This window comes from Gavia stellata, chromosome 4 (genome assembly GCF_030936135.1).
Source record: "Gavia stellata isolate bGavSte3 chromosome 4, bGavSte3.hap2, whole genome shotgun sequence".
Taxonomy (NCBI): Eukaryota; Metazoa; Chordata; class Aves; order Gaviiformes; family Gaviidae; genus Gavia; species Gavia stellata.
The window spans coordinates 29,575,858-29,602,216 of record NC_082597.1 but is presented as its reverse complement, the minus strand read 5'-3'; the positions used below and the strand labels follow the sequence as shown (position 1 = coordinate 29,602,216).

The following is a 26,359-nucleotide window of genomic DNA, read 5'->3' as shown; positions in this document are numbered from 1 at the left end:
TAGAGAAACTTCAGTTTGAAGGAGAAGAGCTTTCTTTGGCAATATAAAAGAAGAATGGCACAAAATATTGAGTATTTTTTACACATAGGCCAATGATCAGACAAGTATTGTAAGGGCTAACTGTAACTTCCAACAGCCCTGGTGATATGAATGAGATGTGAAAGATTCCTCAAGGCAGAAGCTGCTTTTCTTATTTGGTTGTCTTCGCCTTTTCCAAGGATGGCCACTAATTGCTATATCTCCTGCTATCACAGGTTGGAAATACTTGAATGATTATGATAAAATCCACTTTGCTCATAACTTTGTTGTTCTTCTTAGTCCCTCACCTGCTTCCTAAGCTGGCATCCAAAATTTACTTAGATTCTTGAACAGTACCTTATTTCTCCATGTTTGTTCAAAACTTACAGGGTGCATCAAGGATACGGTTTCAGTCTGGGACTCACCGTGCTGTGGCAGGCTATCGTGTCTCTTTGTCAGCTCTCTCGGTGACTTCCTAGCTGGCAGCCACAGCCTTTGGTGCACTGCAAGTGCACAACCAGGGTTAAGTGCCTGGAGCTAGCCAAGCCCTTCAGAAACATTCCTTAAAGCCAAAAAACAGTTTTGAAAGATGAAAATTGCTCTGAGAGGCCAAGTGTTAAATCTAAGATGCCCAGCATGTCCAGGGATATCTTCAGTTCCTCCTCAGAGAATGGTGTCCTGACTTAGATACAGAAGATACAGGCAGTCCTTTTAGCAGGTCTTGAATAATTATAATTTATCAGTGCTGTTATCCAGTATTGGTATAGTCAAAAAGAGTATGAAGGAACAACTTTCAACTCTGTATTTAGATTTCATTTATGGATTTTGGTTCTCAAAATCCCATGAGAAAATAATGGATACCAAATGGCTCTACTTTGAAAGAACAAAAAACGAAGAAAAAACCATTGGTAGGACCTGATACAGAAAAGTCAGATAAAATGTAGAAAAGCAAAGTAGCAAACTTTCTTTAGTTTTAAAGTTCAGTTTTCTTTCTTAGAAGGTGTGGAAAGCAATGCTATCCACTTACATTCATTGTTTCCTGAATAGTAAGGGACAAATGATAGAACGTAGCTAAATTTGTGGGAATTGTGGTTTATGTTACTTCAATTTCACTACTCTATAGTTATGAATTTAGCTTATTGTTTTAGCAATGTGGACACCAAAAGCTATTTGTTAGGAATTTTAAGCATTTTATGCATACTAGGCACTCTCCTTAAAATTGGGAGTATTATTCTGAATCAAAACTCTGCAGATAGATAGATAACACTGGAATAAACTGCCCAGGGAAGTGGTGGAGTCACCCTCCCTGGAAGTATTCAAGGAACGTGTGGACGTGGCATTGTGGGACATGGCTTAATGGGCATGGTGGTGGGTTTTTTTTCGGTTGATGGTTGGACTTGATGATCTTACAGGTCTTTTCCAACCTTAGTGATTCTGTGATTCTGTGATTATTTTCAAGACTTAGATAACATACCTATGAGCCAAGTGGCAGAATTGGGCATAGCCCTATTCAAGGCTATTAATATTTATCATTAATCTGATAGTGAGTTATTAAAAATCTAACCTTCCGTCACTCTGTAATTTTTCTTTCTTGGATTTTGCTTCAGTTGTGACAACTTAGAAGAAAATAAAAATACTCTGGAAAGAAAACAAGAGCAGAAAGAGTGTTCTATGTCTTTCTCTTCATTGCAGTTTGGACAGAGGCAACTGTGGTCGTTGTCTTGAAATCTGACCAAAATGTTTATTATTCCCTTTTCCACAGAATGTCTCTTGATATCTTTGATGAGACCTTAAATAATTGGATATGCTTTAGCTTCTTCAGTTCCCTTGGGAAAAAAACAGAGGAAAGAATAGATCTACCAGAAAACAAAAGAATTCAGAAAGATTGTTTTTCAGAATTTTTTGAATGCAGAATAATCTTTTCTTTGTTTTCACTCTACTCTCTTCTCACAGTTACTTAACTTCTGTTTAGGGCAAGTCAGACTCAAATAGTTTTCCGAACTGACTGTTTTCCGAACAAATCTATGATCCCAACTCCCTCTTCATTCAATTGGATCATGTCTTCATCTCCCACAACCATAAGACCTGTATTATGATACTCCAGTTAATAATTATTTTCCACAATGAGTTATTTTCATTTTTTTTCCCCTCCTTTTTCTGTATGGTAAGAGTTCTTATCTAAAAATGAAGCCCTGACTTAATCCACAAACTTGTATGTTTGGCATATTCTTTGGAAAACTGATATAGCTATGATTTTTTTCTCCCAGACAGTGTAGGTTCAAGCTCAGTCTCTTCAGCTACTTTCTTTCAGATACCTACTTTAATATGGAGAGCTTGCCTCTTACTATTGAAGCTGTTTTGTTGGCACTTTTGTGGCATTTCTGTACAAAGGTTTGATGGAGTAACACAGTTCACATTAATCTTCACTGTTTCCTTACATGACCCAGTACCCACCAATAGGGAGTTTTCTGTGTTCATCTCTTCTCTGTTTCTCACCTCTTTTCCAAACTGAATGGAAGTTAAAGGTCTTCCTGTCTATCCTGCATATTTAATCTAGGTGTGACTGCAGGTTTGTCCCTTCACTTTCTTTTTTTTCCACATTGCTAAACATCTGTAGTATGTGTTAGAGCACCCCCTGCCTACTGAGACTCCTCTGACCACTTGTGTGTTTCAAGATCTCATGGCAGAATGAATTGAAATGTGAGTTCTTGTGTTGAGTGAGCAGATTACAAGAGCTGGTGCTGTTAGCTCTCACCTGCCATCTGAGACAAATTCCAGCTCTGTCAGTACTTCTGCTTTTCTGTAGTAAGAGGTAAAGTAAAAACTCAGCACTGTGATCACTGTTTTGAGTTTAAACTGAACAGAGTAAGGACAAGATCCTTGCAGCAGTCTTGGCTGGAAGGTAGTAGCTAAGGACCCCAGCTCTGAGCAGAAATGGGGCATGCTGAGACCCATATCTACCTTTCAGATTACTGCTCTGGTCTGCATCTACGTGCTGCTAATTTCATAATACACCAGGCAAAATATGATTGCAGGCAGAAGTTTGCAGACCACTAGAGATTTTTTGAGTGTGTTGGGTTGCCACTAGTCTCTAGTTTAATTCTCCCTTTTTTTTACACAGGCCCTTGTTCATTCGTTAGTTCAATTTCTCACTCGTTTTCAAAAATGAATATGTAGGACTAAGTCATATATTACTTCTTACTAAGTTTTCCTTGTAGATGAACTTCTGTTGAAAGATAAGGTTATTAAAAATTTGCTTGTGTTTTCTTTGTTTCCTGTGGGCAAAACATTTTTTGCCTGGTAAGTATCATCATAAATTTTCCACTAAAATTTCCACTTACAAGTTACTGGGCTTGATGCGAGAAATATGAGGAGACATGAGTCTCTCTATTATTGGGACTTCAGATTAAGTTACCATAATCTAATTAATTTTTTTTTCTGTCCTGATCAGTCATTGTAAAACTTAACTTGAAACATTTCAGAACAGTGGGCAGTATTTAGCGATCAATAACAGTGAATTGAGAGTGCGATCCTTGCAGCATAAACTAAGCAGTCAGACATAACAGGGAATGTGATTTTCATAAAAAAAATGTGTTCTGTTACATTACCTTGCTGAACAGCTATAAAGTTTGACATGTAATAATGTAAATAAGTAAACTTTAATTTAGGATGCAATTAAGAGTTTGCAGAGATTTGTAGGTCATTCCTTATTAGAATTGTCCCACATACAGTTTTTTTAATAGCCAAAGCACTAGCTACTAACCAGGTTTCTCGCATAGGTTCATATTTATACAGAATTTTGAAGCTGGAAATGTTACACTACAGCTTTGTTTATTATTCCACCTACTGTCTCAGAGCACTGAGTTGTGCATTATGCATCAAAATATGTTATGTTCTTTCACAGTTCTTAGGGAGGCAATGCAATGTAATTCATTATGCCCTGAAGATAAACAGTACCTCTTGACCTTTTCAAGAAAAGTTGCAATATTTTCTTATTCCAGAATGTAATATTGTACTGAGCCGTTATCAATGTGATAAGATAAATGTTTCCTTTTCTAATGTAAACCAGAGTGCACTACATTTATATAAAAGTCTTGGGGGATACCCAAAGCCTCCAGATAAAAAGGGGCAGCTTGGCTATTGTAGGTCTGCATTTTTGAATTCTCAGTCTCAAAGCACAGAGGGCAAACTGCATCCAGTCTTGAAGATGATGGCCAGGATTTTCAGAAGTGAACAGATTTGTGTTGCCTGATTTAGGATTCTCCTAAAGAATTTTCAAGCAAATTAAAAAGTGTAGGATTTGTTACCATTTAAAAAAACCCCCAAAACAAACTTAAGACTGTAAACACCTTTCCTCTCAGTACCAGGATCTTTTGAGATGTCCCGGCTAAAGCACATGAGTCAGTGCTACACTGTGTGTAGCTAACTTGGGTTTTATAATACTAAAAAGTATTTCAGGAAATGAAAGACTGATGAGGAGTATTTTCTTATCTCATTTCTTTTTCTGCATTCTCTGCTGTTGTTCAGAGCACAGTTTCCTTTTAGTATCTTGGCTCTTCTTTATTTAACTTGTATTTCACATGGCATGTTCTAATTGATGAAGTCAGTTACCTGCAAACGTGGTTGCTACCATGGAGTGGGGCTCTGAACATGGCCCTGCTGCTCACTTCCAGTTTCCCTTCTGCCTGCAAGGCAATGCCCAACTGCAAAGGAAAAAGTACATTTTGCTTGATAGACTTTGCCCAAGTGTTAATGCAGAGTCCTAGTCTCTTCTTTCCTGGCAAATCTGCCTCCCAATGGCCTCATTTACCTTAATATGTGAAATGTTTTTGTATGCAGGTCAGTACTCTGCTTTATATGTGGCATGTAAAAAACCTCTGTTACTCATGTATATTCTATTCACAGGAAAGAGTGGCTTTAACTGCAGCTACTATTACATGTAAAATAACATGATATATTTTAAAATTAGTTCATTATTAAAAAGGATTTACTTCTGCTGTTACTGCATTTGGAACTTCATAGATATTCTGAACAGTTACTACTGTAAGCAAAATAATACTGTTACACTATAAAGCAGTAACATCTTTCAGCCCCTTCAGGTTGAAAGTAGGACCATTTTAAACATACCAATCACAGCGTATAAATTAGATTCAACAGGGATTAAAATGCAGGTGAAAAGAACAGTAAAGAACAGGAGTAAGAAGAAGGGAAATATCATTAAATCAGTCTATTTTACATATGTATCTTATTAATGCCATTTAGTTCTAGACTTTTTTATTTGTTAATTTTTTAATTTATTTAAGCTTAAGACAGAGTCTTAAATTCTAAGGACAACACTTGGAAAGAGGCAAGATTAAGGTCTGTATTAGGAAGCTAACTGAAAAGAGCAGGTTTTGAGGCAAGATTTTAAGTTCTTGAGTGAAGCGAAAACATGAGGGAAGATGTGGGATGTAGCTTGATGGACATGGTGCTGTGTGGTGTTGGGTGGGTTGGTTTTTGGTGTGTTGTGGCTTGTTGTTGTTGTGTGGTGGGGTTTTTTTTGGTTTGTTTGTTTTTTTTTTTTTTCAGGTTGGACTTGATGATCTTACAGGTCTTTTCCAACCGTAGTGATTCTGTGATTCTGTGATTCTGTGATGAGCTAATGAGTTTCCGAGGCAAAGAAATTAGATTTTGTGTTTGCAGATGCGCAATCATGCATCTTATTTAGATATACTTCTCTCTTAGGTCCCCACATTTGTGACAGTTGTACATATCTGCAGTAAAGACAGTCCAAAATTTTCTTCCAGTTTAAAGGAAATTTCTAGAATATGTATTTTATGTGTGTATATAGATATATTCAAGTTTATGCAGTCTGTATCCCATAGGAAAGGAAAGGAGCATGCTAAGGCAGAAACGGTATAAATGACTCGGCACAGTGTTTACCAGTCAGTCTGTAGCTTATCTCCTTACTCGTCGTTGGGGATAGTTAAATGATCTATATCAAATTTGTTCTACAGCTGTCAGTACCTGCAAGCATATAAACAGACGGGTAAGATTTCTAGGAGGCAGATGCCCGCATCACTAAAAGGACTGCTCTAATTGGCATAATCAGTACAAGAAATGAAGAGTGAAGGAGCATGGAAATAGAATTACTTTTCTGCCCCTTGAAAGGAGGCAGTAACGGGCTACATTCATTTAGTTGCTTTTGCAGCTGACTATGCTGAACTTCCCCTGAATATAGAAAAAGGGCATTTTAATTTCCAAAACCACCCATCTGGCATCTTCCATTAACATTAAACACAAAAAAAAAAAAAGAAGAGGGGGAGTGTAGTTGTCGTCCAGAAACATTTATGACTTGAGGATCCTACAAAAATTTTAACCACTGGTGGAAGGTGCCCCGTTCAAGTTAACCGTGTCTGCACACCCATTCTGTCAACCCATGGCAGAACGGAGTTTGTGCCTTGAATTTCACTGTTGCCTCTCGTTTCTTCCTTGCTAGACTGAAGTGATTTAAATCTGTTTGAAATCTGTATATGGTTGCATATTGCTTGAAATGAGCTACAGCGTGAGTAGACATGAGAGACTGACAGTTGAACACATATAGTAATCAGCAAGGGCAGGATTTAATTGTGGCTAATTTGTACTGGTTGAACACCTCTCTGTGTAAAAGATATTTTATACTCAATTATATTTATAATGTTATGGACAATCAACATGTGGTAAAACTTAACAGTATAGCCATTTAATCTAACACAGATTTGACCTGTCCCTTCTTTCTTTGCTTGTCAGAAGCTTTTATTCCTTTCTATATGGAAAGCAGTTTAAGAAATGCAAGCCTGGATACAGGACCAGATCTCTTGCTCTCTTTGGTCCTACTAATTATTTGATTTTGAGGATGCATTAAAGGCCACCATGTGAAATGTTGAATTCCCTCTGTTCGCAAAACCTTATTTTTAGCTGAGAAATTTGGGAACCTTGCTGAAGCTGTGTTACAGTGTGGGTGAATACATATGGCTTGTGACATGTTAGATACAACACAATAATTTATGACTGTCTGAATGTACATTGCTGAATCCCCTTCTTTGTTCTCGAGTACAAATGCCTTTCTCCTTATCATTAATTTTCAATTTTTATAAAGCGATGTTGTTGAAGCTTTAGCTGTAATTATTTTGTCTTCTTGTAACACCTAGGAAAAAAACAAAACAAAACAAAACCAGAATTCTGCTATGCCAGAAGTAACATGGGGTAATATATTTGCAAAACTTAAAAAATACGTTCTAGAACAGACATTACTTCTCAATAGAGTCTTGCAACAGAGGCTTTTGATTCTCAAAAATGCAGAAATATTAAGAAAACTTTGGCTGAAAAAGCTTACATTCTGGAAAGCAAAAGCTCAGGTTGGCAATTTCAGAAATTGCATCTTCCAACAACTATATTGATTGGTAGAGGTGAAAATCCCTGCAGCCATTGCTCTTAAGTTCTTTTGGAACTTCAGCTTTGCTGCAAAATGTCTACTTTGGAATACTATTAATTCACAATGTAGATAAATTTGTCTTGCAAGATGATGTAAAAGCTTGAGTGCATTCCATGTGTCCAAATTTCAAGCGATGGTGCTTATTAGGTAAGTAGAAGTGCTCGCTTTGTAGTTACAGAGTCTGCCAATGCTTGTTATAATAGAGGGAGTATCTATACTACTCTAACTGTGTCAGACTAGTCAAAGAAACACTTGTCTTGAAGATTAAGGAAGTCAGCTTAAGTAAAATTAATTTATTTTCCTGAGTAGCGTAATCATCTCTAGTCACTAGGATATGTTGTCTCAATGATACTGTGCTGGCCTGATTGTTATACTCTGATTACTATACTGGTCTTTTTTAATACCTTCTAGTCAGGAAGTAGTTTAATCTCTCTTCAACATTACTTCCATTGTTTTTATTTTGGTGCTATTCAATTGTAATTCTCTTTGCACTTGTAAAGATTTTTTTAAATTGTCTTTAATTTACAGTGTTAGTCCATGTAGTGGTTCTGTGATTCACCCTTTCTCTGTGTCTTCTTAGCAATGAAGTAATTCAGCTGTTTTTGTAAAGGCACAAGGCCTCTAGCCAGAATCTTCCCCAATTTTGATGCAGAGAAATATAAAGAAAAATATCAGGGATTGTTAAATTATTTTAAAAGAAATTCCTAGGCCTTTTCACTTTCACAGTATCCTTAAAAAAAAAAAAAAAAAAAAATCCTTAGTGCTTGAAGTTGAGCCTTTTTACGCTGTTCACTTGTCTGCAAGTCACAGATGGCCATAGCCACTGGTGATACCCCAAAGCCTTTGCAATGTTCCCTAACATCTGGTTGCCAGAGTCCAAGCCTACTTTTCTGAATAGCCTGCTTGCTCCTTTACCCATAGCAGAGAAAGTTCAGTGCCAGCTCTTGGAGCTCTGAAAACTACTTTCTCTGCAGACTTTGTCAAATTACATAACTCTGAATTCTCAGTCTTAAGTGCCTAAACATGAAGATGAAAAATACCATCAACCTTATTAGAATTTACAGAAACGATAATATGGTACTATTTTTGTGGATTTGATTGACGGAAACCCTGGAAACAGATGCTTTGCAGTCAAATCTGTTTTTTTCCTCCTGCTTCTTTGTTAAAAAAAAAAAAAGGGCTTTTCATAAAACAGTGGCTGTTGTCAGAATTTTTACTTTAGAAGTAAAACTCACTCCAGATGTATAGGATGTGCATATGAAACTGGTACTTAAAACTTGTCAGCAGACACACCATGAGATGTTGTTGGAGGTTCCTGCTGCAACAGTTCAGAAAGAAAGGAATATCTCCCCCCCCCGTGCCCCCCCACCCCCCACCCCCCCGCCCCAAGGAATGTTTATTGCTCTTGTTTCTGACAATGATTTGTTTTTCCAACCTGTTCAGCTATGAAATCAGGGTCCTTTGAAACTCTCCCAAGCCATCCCAAAATCACATCCTGGCTACTTCGACTGAGAGAGGCTCTAAAACATCACATGGCTCAACTGTTTTGAGCACATAGGCATGATCTGCACTACTAAATTGAACACGTGGTTCCTGGATGCTAAACTGGGCGGTTGACACAGGGTGATGCACACCTGAGCTAATAAGCGTTTTAGCCCCGAAAATTGGCATGATTGCATCCAATTCCCTAGTGAGACTGGTTCTTGGAAAAGTCTGACTGCTGAGCTGTGCTTGGGCATAGCTTGGGAGAGTGGGGGTCTGCACAGGTCAAAAAGCATGCCAAGAGCTGTGCTCATGGCTTGCCGGTGCAGAAAATCACATTCTCAGGCACTTTCCAGTTTATCAGTATAGGTCAAGCCTGAGAGAATTGATAAAAGTGATATTGTTGTCATACCCTTTTCGGTAATTCACTCCCTATATTTTTTTGTTACTATAAACATGAAAGTGCTTATAGTGTTCATGACTTAGTGATACTAATGAAGCTGGGAATTGCTGGAGAAGAGGATGAGAACCTCTGACATTCATGTAAAATCAAAGATTGTTTCACCTGCTGGCCACAGCTCTCCCTTCAGGTAGCTACGTAAGCCTTACACCATAAACTGTGCTTCAGAAAGTATTTCAAAGCCATCCCAAAGTCCTAACATAATAAATGGTTTCTCTCCCATTTTTATTCTTCAGTCCACTGTCCTATGGCACAAGAAGAGCTCTGGGAACTGCAGTAGACTAGTAGATAGCATCCAGAAGGCTTTCTCATAAAAGGCAAGGCCTTTTGACTAAAAAAGCTATAATACTATGATGACTGACGTATTTTTTTTCCTGAATCTCAGAGCTGGAACGATCTACATTTTGTCCTGCAAAATAAAAAATCCATCTCTAATAGATGGAATAAATTTTTTAAAATAACAGCTAAAGTAAAATTTACTACACATTGTAACACTGTGATAGTATCAACATATCTAGCCAGGAGTAGATCCATGTTTTGTGTGATACTTGCAAGTCATTGTATGAAGAAGTGATGATCTTGGAAGAAAACATAGATGAGTGTTCACAGATAAGATGCACTGCCTCCTGCCTAGTCAATTAAAACAAAAGGCAACATTAAAAGCAATAAAGTAATATCAGATCATCACATCGAAGGTTTAAAAAAAAACCAACTATATCATTTACTGGTTTTTTTAGTCCCATGTCTTTCTACTGATGTTTGTAAAATGAGCATTGTGTATTGAAAGCAGCATGTAAGATGATTATGAACTTAGAACTAGAACTTAGCTTATTATTCTTGTATTATGTGGCACTGTGAACAGTTTGGTACACTAAAAATACTGCTGGTGTCATACCTAGATAAAATACACTTGTATGACATAAAAGGTTCTGCTCTATAGCTTACACAGTTACTAAATTTTGAAAGCCCTTTATCTGTCCTTGAAAAGCCTTGCTTCCCTTTTCAATCTCTGAACTTATGGTTACATAGGAGCAATCTAGGCCTAGACACAAGAAACTGTTGTTAAGAAAATAGTTCATAAAATACTGAAATTAAACCAGAGGACAAAATGCAGTATTTATTGAAAAAGTTGGCAATCCATATGTAGGTTTAATTATTGGTAAATTGTAGAAAGTGAAAGACTGCAGCATGTTTGAAAATTCTGCTGGTCATTGGTCAGAGAAAAATCTGTCATGTTGTAAAACTACCTGGGAGTGATAATGGCAAGAAAGTCTTGACTGATAAAGAGGTTAAGGTTTGCGAGGATGAGTGTAAGTATCCAGGTTGTTTAGATACTTTTTGTTTCGTATTTTTCAGGAAAGAAAATGTAACATTTCTAATTCAGGCATTTTTGTGAAAAGGCTGCCGAAATGTAGTGTTTCTTTAATCCATCCAATGTTGTCTCACACCTTGTTGGTACCTCTATGGATTTATTTAAATAATTCAAAATGCCAATTTCATTATCAGTCTGCCATTTTCAATATTAAGTGTAAAAATACTGCAGAGAAACTGCATGAGAAATTTACTGCGTGGGTAGATACTGTTTTTGTTGTAAGAATGGTTTTTAGATTAAGTAGGAGGTTGGGCTCTTCTGTTACTTTTTTCCCGCCATGTACAGCGGCAATGCTGTGAGGGCCGGTGGAGAACCGGCCCTTCACGTTCTGGGGTCTGCCCTCCTGTATGGGTGCAGGTTGCACAGGCAGAGCTGGGGAGAAGCAAGCAGCTAAATAAGCTGGTTTTACATTTGCCTTATATAAGTGTGCAAGTGTGGACAAACTTATTTATTTTAATGCATAACTACAAAGTGTGCTATGAGGGAAATAAAGCCCTCATCCGCTCTTTTTTCATAGACTCCTTGGAGACACTGAGGGTGAAGGTATTTGAAGGAAGGGCAATGGTGATGGCTTGATGCCTCATGGAAGGAATCTCTGGAAGAAATCCATAATTTCTAAGAGAAGTCACAAAGAGGAAGGTAGAGGAATTGTTACAGATTGGTGAGGTTTAAAATGTTACAAGAAGAAAAAAGGACGTATTGTAGAAACGAAAATCTGGAAAATGCTTTAAGGACCTGAAATCTGAACTATGTGCGATATGTAAAGAGAAGTGTCTTTAGAAGAGAAGACTAGTAACTGAGTTTTGACCATGTTAAGTTGATGACAAGACATGATAGAAGACTGATAAAACAAAAGCTGAAGTTCAGGTTTGGATTTGTGTAAAGTAAGAGTCATTAAAAGGATAAAAGGAGTAAAATTTATATCTAAACTTCATTTCCAGTGTATTTTGGTCATGTTGCCAGTTGCTTTTTTTTACGCGCATGCTAGTGATAGTGATTATGCAATATATGCTACATGATTCAGAGGAAATTTTTACAAACTGATGCCAGAAGAGACATTAACTGATGTGAAGTATTACATATGTTTGGCACCAACATAACTGGGTGTGTCTGCTTTTACAAATGCATCTAAAGATGATAATGCCCCTGAGCATATTTATTATTATAATTCCTTGATTAGTTTGCTGTTTAGGAAGATTACTATGGATGCCAAGGCAATATAATAAGGATCATTTTTCCCTGGGCGAGCTTGATGAAGTGTGATTGGAACATCTACCTTTTAATTCAAATGCCTAACCTGTTGTGTTGCTCATGTGTACTACTTGGGAATTCCTCGTACAGTTGCTATCATCTCTCCAGCACCTAAACGCCCTGGGAATTGCAAAATGTCTTTCTATTCCTCTTCTGCAAAACATTTTTACTAGCTTCGGGTCTTTTCTTTTTCATCCCTGCAACTTTCTAATCATAAAGAATATACTCCCTACCAGATCTCCTCACAAGGGCTGAAACTAGGATGAGGAGCCTGAGGACATTTGCCTGTCTGTCTTCACTTGCATTTTAGCTTAAAATTAAAGCTCTTTGTCATTTCACTCTGTTATAATCTTCACTCTTAAACGTCCCCAAAGTGGAGAATTCTTTCTCAGCAGCTCTGTCTACACGGCCTGTTAAGGCTACACTTCAAAACATACAACTCATTTGCCAGCTACAGCAAGAACCTGAAGATTGGGATTCTTTAGAGACAGAGGTCTGCATGTTGGATCATGCCTGCTATAGCATCACAAAATGCACCAAAATAGTTAAAAGGTAGATAAGGAAAGCCACAATTGTAGTAATTCAGGCAGGCCAGAGTAGACCACAAGTGCAGATAGCTCTTTCAGAGAGATGCAGAGCTAACCAGTGCTGCTTTTGTTGGGTTTTCTACAGAATACAAGCATTTCCTTCAAGAAAAAAAGGTATTTAGTTTTATGTGTGTGAATGCATGTGTTACTTTGCATAAATATAAACTAATATAAATATAATATAAACATATAAATATAATATAAACATATAAACTAATTTGTGATCATGGTACAAACGTTCCTCAGGAGCCTCACAGTCCACACTTAGTAGCAGATTTTAATGCTTCAGAATTATTCCAAGGAATTTAGATCAGACCTGTTATCAGCACACTCATAACTATTGCCTCATGCCACCATTGAGAAGTCTAGTGTCTAGAAAATGGGCTGTTTATCTGCATAATTTGCTTCTTGATCTCATATCAGTGTTTTTACTGTTCTTTTTTTTAACTCCAGACAGGACTGCACTTCTCTCTCAGAAAGGTTTATAAAAAACATTGAAAAAATACAAATAAAATGGCTATTATTTTATCGCCTATTTACATTAATGTTTATTGTTTCTTCCTCTAATTATTCTTGTATTGAATATGTACTTGGAGCTCTTTATGCTGACTAAAGTTTTAAAAAGCATTACAAAAACATCTGTAAGAAAAAAAATTACTCAGTAGGATTTCAGTTGAGCTGATTTAGCTTTAGCAATAAAGACTGATTTTTTTTAAGTGGCTTAGACTATGTAGTGACTTTTGGTCAAATTATTTCATTAAAAACATGATTGAAATCAGGTTATCAAAGATACTTTGTAAGTTTTGTTATTGTAGCTGTAGATTTAAACTCACAATAAATTATAATAATGTGTGAATTTGCTTTTGCTTTTTTTTTTTTGTGGAGATGTATGACTTAAGTTGATCAAGCTGTGCTTCAGACCCCCATTCTTGCCTTGTTTTTCTCTCCTCTTCTAGCTCTCCATTTCAGCCAGGCCTCTATTGTTCATAGTAAGAATAGTAGTATCAAGAAAACCTTGTTTTCTGCTATTGTTGTGCCATACTTGGTGGTGAGGACACAAGAGTCCTGCCCAGATGGCTCCAGCTGCAATTAGGGCACAGAGTGCTTAATTCTAACCCTTCTCCTGTTCTGTATAAACTATTTCTCTGTTCAGTCCAAAATTTCAAGGATAGTCTCATAAACACAAACGTGGTCATGTAAGGTTGGAAAATTCCAAAGAGCGAGTCTGTATGTGCAGCTCTTACTGGTCCTCTGCTGTTAACTCACCATAGAAACAAACCATGCTGAAGCTTCATGATACTCAGTTTATGAGAACATGGTGTTATTTGAAATGTAGCAAGGTGTTAGACATCACAGTAATCCAAACTTGGCATGCTTTCACAGGAACCAGACAATCAAATAAAATAGGGCTGGAAGATGCTTGTAAAGTTCTTCTGTGTCCCAGAGCAGAATCACTGCTCTTAACTGTTCCTGAAGATGCTTAAACAGGTCCAGTGACAAGGATTTTGCAGTCTCTATACAATTTATTGTACTCCTCTACTATCCCTACCATTGGAAAGTTTCTTCTTAAATTTAATTAAATCTCCCTGGATTCAGTTTAAGTCCATTCTTGCTTGGAATACAATACCAATGGAATACAATTAGTTCTTTCTGTGCAGAAACTTGCTGAAGACTGCTGTTGCTTTAGGCTGTTTTTTTTTTCTTTTTATGATCCGACTTCTGCTATCCCATAGGTTGGATTTTCTCATTGTGATTGTTCTTTATGCTCTTCTCTGGTCACTGGTGAGATGGTCCACCTCTTTGAAACATTGTGCCCCAAACTGAGTACAGTTTTTTAGTTGTTTGTTTAGAAAGTTGAATAAAGTGGAAAAAAACCCCAGTTCTGTATTAGACACTTGTGTTTATATGTCCCAGTTTGCTTTTATCATACTAACATGACAATATTGACTTATGTCTCTAATACATGTTTTTCATCATATATGTATATTTGAAATTTGTGATTTCTTTAAATTATGCCCTTGTAAAAACAAAACTTCAATAATTAGATCTATTAGAAATATTTAAAAAGAAACTTTAAATTTATGATATCTAATGTGCAACTCAGACATTAACTTTGTTCTTCTCCACTGATTATCAATTGGCTATTTCAGTAATGGCTAATGTGCCTTCCTCCCGTACAGCAAAAGCCTGATATGACCATCTTGGTAATATTTCTTTTTCTAGTTGCAGTTTCACTCATGTCTCTGGGTATGGATTTGTAAGGGCAGTGGTAACTCAAATCGGTTCGTGTTCAAATAATTGGAGCCCTTTCAATCGTTAACTCTTCAATAAATATGTAATTCCTCACATTTTGATTGGCTGAGAGTTTGATATGTATAATTACTGTAACTTTATTTGTAATTATTTTGGTGCCATGTAGATCCATACTCTTTGACGGATGGCTTTGGCTTCTAGCTTGCAGGGTATCAGGATGAGAAATCTGTGCTTGTGATGCTTTATGTCAGCACTCCTTTGCCAGTCACATTGCAGAATGTTATTGAATTGAAAATAAGTTGTAAAGACAGAGGTATTTATTTCTACCTTCTAAATGGCTAAGGCTATTCTAGGGTAGATATTCTTTTGGCATTTGTTCTTCACATGTCATTTTACCTTTCTATATTACTTAACAAAATTAATCAGTCCTCACATCTGTCCTCTCAAATTTTAGGTTCTGTTCTATGAATCCTGCTGTTGGCCAGAACAAAAAGTTTGCGTATGTGTTTCCTTTTGTTTTATATCTCCCTCAACTTTTGTTTTAGTTTATATCTTGATTATGATTTTTGTTAATCATTTACTTAATAATCTCCATGCTGATTTCATTGTCTTTAATTTCTATATTTCCATTTCAGATTTCTATCACTTAAAACCACTTCCTGCTAACAGCCTAACGTTATAATGCTTCCCTTGATATTATGTTTCTTTCTCCTCCCACATTTATTTGCTTTGCATTTTGATTTTAGTACAAATGGGACCACTCTTGCTTTCATTTGTATCAGTTCCTTTCCTATTTATAAATTATCAAACCATCTATTATTCCACCTAAGCCAACACTACTTTGTTTCAGACTGCTTTAATTGACAGTAGGCTTCACAGCCAGTAGGTGAATGTCTACAATGAACAGACTTGAAAGAAGGCCTTTTTTTAACCAACTCCTTTCAAATCAGGGATACGTACACATTTGTACCATATATATATATAGTATTATATAAACATATAATAATTTTAAGGATCTTTTTTATTTCTGGATTCACACATGGAATAGCTGTATTGGTTGTTCTTCTTTTCCCTGCACACTTCAATAGCTTTTACGTATCTGCTAGCTGATTTTCATGTGAAATAGTTCATACCAGTTTTCATGTGGAAAACTGGCACATGCTGCCATTGCGTCATTCTGTTCATGTAAAACTAAGAGATCATCTCTTCTGTTTAGCTATTACATGTCCCAGTTTTCTAAAAATAATGTCACATGGAAGAAAATAGGAGTGGCAGGACATTTGGGAACTTGTGGCACTCATATTTGATGTGGGTTTGTTTTCATTTCATTAATTCGGTTAGTCACTGCGTAATGTATGTGGTAGGAATGAAGTAGGGTAGACTGCCTACTCCTGTGTTTACCAAACAAAAGTTAAGTTCAGGCATGTGGGATGAAAGAAAGGAGATTGTCAGGTTGGAGCACAACTTTGGTGCTGTGGGGTCCCATCTCTCCTAACCCTTGACATTTACATTCTTCAGGTGGTCCAAGCCTTGGAGACGGCATTTGGGTTTGCTGTCATGGACCATGTTATGCATGGTTTGACATGTAGCCCTGATGATCGATGCATCAATGCAGGTTGATGTCTACAGGGAAGAGCCCTGCTAAAGCCACCAGAAATTGAAGCAAGCTGGTGTTTTGTTTCTAGTTCATGGTCAGCCAAATAATGGGTGGGAAAAGTGAAAGAGTTATTTTTGAAACAGTGTTTAGTATCCATTAAATTGGGTTGTATGGAGAAAAGCTAAATTTGCTTTATAAAATGAAATATGTTAGCTGCTAAGTTATTAGTGCCCTGTATTTATTTAGCATCTTTCACATGGGGAAAAAGTAAGACACTAAACAAAAAAAAAAAATTGCCAAAACAAGTAGAGTGAAAAAAATCTGGTAATTAACTATTATTTTTCACAAAACTAGTCTAATTACGAATCAGTCATGGTAAAATGAAAGGTCAATAACTACAGATGCATAATTTCTCTCTGATAGATTGCTGTTTGAAAATAGGTTTATGACAATTATGTGATTAATTTCCTTTTATTAAACAGCATTATGAGACTTCATGTTGCATTCATCAGTTTATTACTGTTACTTTTTCTCTTCAGTTGCAAATTAGTGCTGGATATCATCAGGGCAGAACAGAAGCTCAGGTAGATTGAGGATCTCTTCTTCTAGTGTTGTTTGTGTTGCAGGGAAGACCACAGATCTGAATCAAAATCAGAGCCTCAGTATGCTGCAACTGGCAGTATCATCCTAAGGAAACAAAACAAACAAATAAAAACCCCAAAATCAGCCAAACAAAAAGAAAAAAACAACAAAGTGCTTTTAGTCCCAAAAAAATGAGGGCCAGATCCAGTGAAATTCTTACATTTCTCAGATGAGGCACATGATGAATATAAGTACGTAAGTTAAACTGTGATCCAGAACAGCTTTCCCCACTTGCCACCTAACCTTCAAAGTGCCCTGCCTTTTTATATTGAAAATCCTCAGGCATGAAGAGCTGCTGTCCCTGAGAGACGTGGAATTTTCCCAGCCTTGGAAAAGCTGAGCAGCCTGGGGATCCAGGAACCAGGCATTCATTTGCACAAATTCCTATAGCGTCAATACGGTAAATGTTTTCTAGGTACTCAGTGTTTGCTTAATCATGCCCTGTAGGCTTGGTCTCAGTACAGCATTCAGTGGCCACCACCACTTTCTGGGGACATAGTTGTAGAAGGTCAGTTGTATTCTGTCCTCCTATCTAGCAGCCTGGTGGTGGGAATCCTTGGGGTGGGAATCCAATGTCCAAGGCTGTTGCCTCTTCTTGAGCATAATTTAGTTTCAAATATTTTGGTCTCTTGCAGGTTTGTGTTCTACTGCTACGCAAGGCTGCAGGGCAGCCTGCAGTTTAGCTGCTGAAATTGGGCACCTTGCATGTTGAGGCTGTCTGCAGCTGCTAATCTAGATGCAGAAGACAGACAAATCTTTTTTGTTTGAGTATTTGCATACTTTGATGTTGGGATAATTGAATGAAATCCTTCTTAGTGGCCATCTAGATTTCTTAGTATTTTTCTTGAGGGTGGGTTCCAACAGCCTAAGCTGTCTGGTGCTTTGTTGCTACTTCTATAGGAAAACACTAATAATTGTTCAGCAGCCTACCACTCCTAGGTGAAACCAAGCTGGTTATGTGGCTTGGATTTTAGTTACATACAGGATTTCCTTGATTTCCTGGGCTCTGTAGTGTGACACAGTTGTTCTCAGCTGGCAGGCCAACAGGTTTTATCATCTTTGTGTAGCTTAGAGACAAAAAGTGTTGTTCACTAAGTAAAATTAGGATGTCTTTGGGTGCATGGGAGTTTGCTTTTCCTGTCAAGTCTTCTGGAGAGACTGCTGTTGGAAAGTAGTTGGATCATCTTAGATTCAAGATTCTTTGAATAGTGCTAAATGCTTTGCTGCTCCATTTGGAAAGATTATAAGATGCTGTGCTGACTGGCTGGGATATTCATTAGAGAACTTTCTGGGAAAACACAGTCAGCGAGAGACAAAGGTTTAGCAGTATCGTTTGAGTGCTGTTGGGAAGTGTTGAACAGTGTTGTCTTTCTGTCACCATCTTTCGAGGATCTCGTACAACTATGGGTAATTCTGGGCTTCTCGTTCGGAGCCAGCTGGAGAATGGGCCTGCGGCAGGGTATAAAGGGGCAGAGGTTCTCGTGAAGTGTTTTTTATAATAAATGTGTCTATGTAATCATTTGGTTAACTTGTTATTCAACCAGTGCAGAGCAGTCTTTGGCCTTAAATCCAGCTTAGCATCTTGATATGTTTCGGTTGCATAGTGCTACCAGTGAGATGACTCTCGTTTGACATATTCAGCCATTTGGAAACTTATTTCATCTTCAGAAACTTATTTTATGTTCAGCAGGAATGTTGAAGTATGCAGTTACTTGAAAAAATAAAATAGGGATTTGGACTTAGAAAAAAGAAAGAATCTGGTTGTCTTCTGGCAAGTTTTTTTGGTTCTGGTTATCTGCAAAGTATACACCTCTTGTCAGTATAAATAGGGAGTGCCTGTATAAACATTCTTGTTTCGCCTGTTCCACATAATAGTTTCTTGTATCATATTTCTTTTGACCTCGCTATCTGAAACCAATTACAGGAGATCCATTTGGGCTGCATCTATTTTCATAAGAAGCCTAGGCAGCAGTGTTTTTCTCAGAGATGAATATCAACATCAAATATGCTTCTGAGTGCTTTGTTATTTATGTTTCAGAGAGATTTTGTAGCCTTCAGCTCTCAAGAATGTGTCACGCTGTGCTGTTTATACATTGACGATATTAATGGGCGTAGATGTCATTTTTCATTTTAACGTCTCAAATGCAACAGGCTGATAGGTTAAACATTCCTGTTTTTAAAGGAAAGATATGAGTGACATCTGTTTCCTAAAAATATACATATATTTACTTTTTAAAAACCAAAGTAATAAGCTTACCATCTTTTAGTGGCAGCTTTCACTTTATTAAAATGATAAAATTTTAAAAATTATTTTAAGGCATGCTTAAATTAATTACAAGGGTTTGGAAGACAAAATAAAAGCAAGTTGTGTCTCACAGTATTATCGCCAACAAATTGCAAAATCTACCGCAATTTATCAATTTTAATAGGGTGAGTTATATGCAATTAATTTCATTTTTGTTCTGCCTATGTTTTAGCTATGCCAAAGCTGCACAGTAAATATTAAGAAGTAGTGTTCCCAATAAATATTTTACTAGAAGACACAGTGAGTTCTGGAAACCATATGCCCAAATTTCCTGCTTATACAGCCATTACTTAAAGCATTATAATGATTTTCATTTGCATTATTAAAATAATCTCTAATCCTCAGTTCTTTTTATTGCTTGTGTCTGCATTGACTTTTTTGTATAGTTTTACTAATTTAGATAACTTAATTAAGGAAAAGTGCCTACTAAATTTGAAACAAATGTTATTGGAAACTGGATACAATTTTGACTGCCTTAGAATCCGTTCTTGCTGCTGTTAACTTGAGGTAGGACTCAACATAATTTTGATCTGCCAGATTTTTAAACGTATGTTAGTTTGTCTTCATTGAACTGTTGTTAGACCACGAGTTATTATCAAATTAGTTCACAGAAATTTATAAATGATATGTGGGATGGGTGTTTACCTGAAGTGTACATGTTAAACTATTAATTTTGAAAGACACTTTCAAGTTGTCAATCTGTTTTGCAAAGATTTAATAGCAGCAAATGAATTGGTTGGACTGAATGTTTTATAGTCTCATAATCTTCACTTATGAATAATGTCAGTAATAATCCTTTGAAATTAACAGTGTGTTTCTGGGAGGTTGTTTACTGAGTAGCAAAATCTAAAGTTAAGCAGCACACTGGGAGGAAAAAGTACCATATGACAACTGCTGTAAGAACAAAGGCTGACAGTGATTTCTGCTTATGAGTTTTAAATCATCTCTGATCTCTTGAAATTGTTTTCTGTTCTTCTTCTGTCTCCTGTGTTTACAATAATCTAAACTGCCACAATAAGATCACTGAAGTGTTCAGGTAGTCATCATTTATAAGACATTCTGTATTAAAAGATGAGCCTTTACTCCTTTAAAGATATCCCAACCAGCACTTATGAATCAAAGTAGTTTAAGTAGTAGAGCCTTTTATGCAAACATATCCTGTTGTGCTGCCTTGCTTTTTCATAAAGTGTGACTCTTTTTGCAGTTAGCAGTAGGAAGTCATGCTTACTTAGGCTGATTCCACGGGAGTATGCTAGCCACAATTTGAAATTATACTATCTAGCTTAAATCTAAGCTGCAACATACTATAATTCTCTAATTTTCAAGTACTGTAAATGCACAACTTTACCAGATGCTTGCTTGCTTGTTTTATTGTATTGATGTGAGATGACTTTGCTGCTAAGGAAGATTAGGACACTGAAACAACTTGCCAAGTGTTCCAGTTATTTGCAAGTATACATCAGCATTATATCATTACAATTTCTTTTCCAGATAAAGGCCGTGTAATGAATTTTCTGTGACCACCACAAATAAAAAATAATTATCTTTATGGTTTTCCCCATTTTCCTTAACTCCAGATCTCTTCTCTGATCCTTGTAGCAATATTACCCTGAGCGGTGAGGTTAGTTTTCCTGTACAGTCTCCCATGTATTCAGGAGTGCAATAGTTCTCTCGCTTCCATTCAAGTTTCCCTTTCGGAGAGCTCTAAAGATTGGGAAGGATTATAAATTCGCCATAGATCTTCTGTTCATGCATTTAATCCATGTTTTGTGCTTAAAACACTGCAAGATGTTGGGACCAAATCCTGGTGGCCCTGAAATCAACAGATATATTTGTCTCTGATTTCAGACAGAGCAGGATTGTCCTTTAGGATCTGCTCAAGAACTGTGAGTGCAGAAGAGATTATGCTATTCACATAGGAAACAGGGCATCCAGTGGTTCCTTGGTAACAAAATATTTCAAGTGCACTTTGAAATATGTTAACTTTTATTTATTTTTGGCAGAGAGAAGCTAGTTCTGTGCGTCTCGTTGCTTAGGTTCAGAGGAATGTATAGTCTTTGTAAAGCTGACCTGTAATTACTTGAGAATTTGATGAAACAATACGGGGATTGTTGTGGGAATGTCTCCAAATGTTAAAAGTCTGCTCTGCAAACTTTGTACCAGAGCCTTCTATGGGGAGACGAATCAATGTTGTTAGGAGATGGTGCTAATGCATTCAGTTTGTTTACTTTGGTTTTCTATGTCTGCCTGCCTTCTCAGAAAACTTGCTCGGAGCCAGACTGTAGCAGCCCTCTCTCTGTCTTTTCATAATTGATCAGGGGATGACTGCCTTCCCTGAGGGTTAAGACGTGGCAACTTTTTCTGTTTGCTCAGCATCTCAATGCAGTAGTTCAAACATTGTTCACACCAGCTGGCAGTGTAATGCCATATGCACATCTTGTCAAAGCAACTGTTGTCATGGATACTAGAAACTATCTTAAAAACCAGCTCATTTGAGTCTAACCAAAATTGTACCTTTCTTTATCAGTTGAGAATCTTTATTATTTTAGGGAACATTGATCAAATGGCATTTATTGCAGTATATTCCATCTACAGTATGTTTTAATAACGTACATAATAGTGTGATGTATTTTAAAGCTGTAACTGCTATTTACTGAACTGATTTTTTAAGGCGGGGGGGGAAGAGGTCTCCAGGTAGTTTCAGTGGAAATGTTTTGAATCGGGGGTTTTTAAATTTCTTAATAAATACCACTTTATAACACTTGGCATTTATAAATAATTTTATAGGGAAAAATAATTTAGATTAGCCTTCTTTGGGTAAGTAAGTGGAATGTTTGTTTACATTTCATATGTTTAACTGTATTTTGCTGAGTTGGAATGAAAACATAAAATAAATGAAAACATTTTCTATTTTGATTGGGATACTGTCATCGCAGAGCCTGATCTGGTTGGTTGAGTAGTAATTTCTTTGTTCTCTGATTTTCCTAAGAATGCAAATGAAAACCACTCATTTTTATTTGGCATTAAAACTGCACTTTATTTTGTCAAAGGAGAGGTTTCTCCTTGAATTGTAAGTACAAAAAGTGTTTTTAATCTTCAGTGACTATCCTTATTAATTCACTTTCAAGATAATCTGATGTTGATTTGTCAAATTTAATTACAGCTTCCGGTAACACTTGAAGTCTACTTGCTTTTGCTTCAAAATTCTAATATGAAAATGCAAATTGAATGATAATTTGCAAGGGAGTGGGCATTTTAGTTGAACACTCAAAGACAAGTTCCTTGTGGAAATGAGGCTATTGATGCAGTTTATGATTTTTCCTCTTCAAGCACTTTAAACAAATTAACTTTATTTCCTGCAGGATTTCATGTACATCCATAAATTCTAGTGAGGACCTATATATGTACTTTCAGATGATTTTTTTATTTTTAAAGTAAAAAACAAACAAGTCTGAAATCTAGCAAATACACATGGAATAGGAGGAGATTGCATTTGTTCTATTGGACTTTAACCTAACATTAGCAATAAGTAACTCATCTCTTTCTAGGAACTGCTGGAAATTATTTACTTTTTTTTTACTTTTAGGCACTCCAGGCAGCAAGGCAGCTGCTTTTACAGCAACAGACAAGTGGACTGAAATCTCCTAAGGGCAGTGATAAACAGAGACCACTGCAGGTTAGTAAAGTATCCTTGCTTTTGGGGCCTTACTCTCAGGGAAGAGCTCTGTGCTTGCTCACACGTGAGGGGTGTGTGTGGATGCCTGTGCTCTAAGGCTGTGTACGTGCATACTCGCATACAAGAGGTTACAGGCTTGCATGCTGGTGACGACCTACAGAGAAAATTCACTATAAGTTAAAAAAGCCTTTTGTGGCTATAGATGCTTAAAAGGTCTAAGACTAAATCTGAGTTCCGTAGCTATGGTATAAATTAATTCTTTATTGACATGTTGCAAAATTGGTATGTGATTTTTATACATACATGTATTAAATTGTAAAAATGGCTGTGTTAAGACTAAGAGTAAAACAGTATCCAGAAAAAAAAAAAAAAGCTAAATAACTCATCGATACTATATCTAAGTGACAAACAGAGATGTGTTCAGAAACTGCCAACACAACTGCATGAAATTATGAAAAAGCTGCTTCTGCCATTTTAGAAAAACATATGTCAAGGAGTTTCACACTGGGATGCTGCTGGACTTCAGATTGTGAAGTGAATAGGAGTTCTGTTATTGAATAATTATTTTAAATGCATTATTAGTAAAACTATATATAGCATTTTATTAATGAAAAATGGGTGGGTTTTTTGAGATTTTAGTTCATTTATTGCTAATTCAGAGTTCCATATGAACGTGCATTCTGCTGACAGAACTGTTTCTCTCATTGTATGTAGACCAAATATGAATGTTTGACTGCTAAATTACAGTCTGTTGCAGACAAAAGATGTACATGACAGATGATTTTATTTTGTTCAGGAAATAAAAAAGTATGACTCCTACTATTCTTTTCCTCACATCTAATTTTTCTGGGTGAGCCTTTACCCTGTTGGGACTTTCCCTGTTTTCCAGTGGAATAGGGCAGTTTTATTTAATTTTTAGTTTTTGTCATGCATAATGGAGGACCCCAGGGACCAGACTTTATCTTTATTTCCGCCAGTGAAATGTTGTGAAATTTGATTACTTGTGCAATTTTTGTATGTAATTCACATTGTCTCATTTTCTTTGTGAAACTTCATGGAGCAATGTTGGACACAGCAAACAGTTCGACATTCCACATCAGCTCTCTACAAATATACTTTTAAAGTTGTATTTATTTGCTCAGAACCAAACAAGAACTTAGGCAAATGACTAAAGAAAATGGAAAAAAAGAAAACATGTCAAGCTGGCATCCTGCCATGCTGTCGTTTTAGTCCTGTCCAGAGGTGTAGGAGTACTGGGACCATCTCAACTTTCCACTCTTCGCCCTTGACTTTGCTTTTTATTAAATATCTTCTAGGCTGAAGGCACACAACAAGAGTAGTCATAAAGGCAGCAGCTTATGAACTACGTAGTTTTTTAAAGTTTTTAGAAGTGGAATTGGTGATCTTGAAGGGTTGAATCACAGAGATGATTGATTTAATGAATACTGTGGAAGTAGTTTATTCTGCCAGCTCCTTATTCTGAAAGATAACATGGGCTGTACCGGGAGTGTACAAGGTCCAGACACTAAGGGAAGTATATGAAACAGGCAAAAATAGTGATATTTTTCCAGTATATGTTTCCCAGTGAAGTTCGCTTACTTTAATCCTCCAGCTTGTAAACTGGAGCAGTTCAGGAGCTACTGACTTCTCTGTTCACATTCTCCACCCATTCGTAAACCTTCTTTTCAGGACTGAAGAGATATGGGGGTGCATTACTTGTGGTAGGCATCGATGAAAGGAGAGAAAACCATGTTTGGAGACAAAGACAGTCATACACATAACCCAGAGGATGATGAGGTGAGGAGAGGGAGTCTTGTTCTTTCCTACTCCCAAAGCACTAACCCTGGCCTGATGCCTTTTAAATGCCATGGGATGGTGTATTGTAGAGATGTCCTGTATTACGTGTTTGCTAGGAAGAGTCTGTGCCTCATGAGTCACACTGGCAAGGCAAGAAGAAAATAAAGCAAATAATTTTCTCTTCAGAATTGTTACATACTCCCTAAAGCCAAGATTATTGCTCATGTTTCCAACTTTTCCTTCCATGATCAGTATGTACACAGTGCCTCTTATTAGCCTTGGACACTTCCTTTGCTTCATTTTTAAATGAGACAAAAATGGAATTTGCTCCCAGACTTTGGTTTATGTATCAAATACCATGTAAATTCAGGTATGAGCACAAACTCCATTTAAATTTTCTACTTTTGTGAAAAGGATGTATAAAGGTTTTGAAAATGAGTCCTTGGAGCTTTTCTATTTCTGTCTTTTACTGTTACTACAGAGCTGTTCATTGTTCATTATGTAGTGGAAATTCACATTTTGAGCATCGTGATGCCTGTTTGACCAAATACTGTAATATGGGTCATAAAATTGTACAGTATTATTATTTTATTACGCCAGATTTAATGGTAACTTTAGCCAAAATCTCCTAGCAGTAGGAATTGCTAAATGTGTATAAGCAATTTGAGGCTTGTAAGACAAAAGTACTTGTGCTTGTGTTTGTGCTTAAGGAAACAGACTTCTCCCGGTATTTAAAAATACTGTAATATTAGTGTATTTCTAATTTCCTCTAATTTCAGAGCAATTTACTAATCTGGCAACGGGAGATATGTTAGACCTGATTTATAAATCTAGTAAAAACCTAATAAAACCTTTAAAACCAGCTCACACATCTGCAGGCAAATGTGGGTGTTAGGTAAGCCTTGCCATTGCATCTCTCAGGTGCTCCATATTTTGATGTAAACTATTCTATTGTTCCATGTGCCAAAGAAGGAAAAAAAGGGTATTAATTTTAGTGGCCATCTTTTGTATTTGATGGATATTTGGGGGAAAGTAGCGTATGGTGTTTTCGTATATGTTCTCTCTGTTATTTCATAATGCATCAAGTATTTTAGTGACTTACAGTACCTACTAGCTAATCAGCAAGTTGAAAGCTTATTGAAGAAACCTTCAAATTTGTGTCCTCAACTTTGCAAAAACAGGGTGTTGGGTAAGTCATCAGGTTCTACTGTGCTTTACAGAGGGGATGGTTTTAGAGAACCGCTGGGATTTTCCTAGAAGAATTTGAGTGTCTTCTGTATCCTTCTCATGAAAAACCTTTTTATATTTACCGCTAGCTATGTGATCTATTGTAAAAGCGGAATGTTGTGTTGGCAAATGTTTTTTGTTTAGTTTTTAATGCAAAAGTTACTCTTATCTAATAGTTATCCTATATTTTCAGGGAGAGGAGGTTTATATTTAGATTGTGAGATAACAGAATACCTGCA

At 36.7% G+C, this 26,359-nt stretch overlaps 1 protein-coding gene across 5 annotated transcripts in view; it reads left to right on the top strand.

The window, feature by feature from the left end:
- FOXP2 (forkhead box P2) overlaps positions 1-26,359 on the top strand; it is a 444,251-nt gene that overhangs the window by 292,291 nt on the left and 125,601 nt on the right. For all 5 annotated transcript variants that reach the window (XM_059816366.1, XM_059816368.1, XM_059816367.1 and 2 more), the window contains one exon: positions 23,007-23,096. In XM_059816366.1, the coding sequence (XP_059672349.1) occupies positions 23,007-23,096 (90 nt within the window). The remainder of the gene's footprint in view (positions 1-23,006; positions 23,097-26,359) is intronic.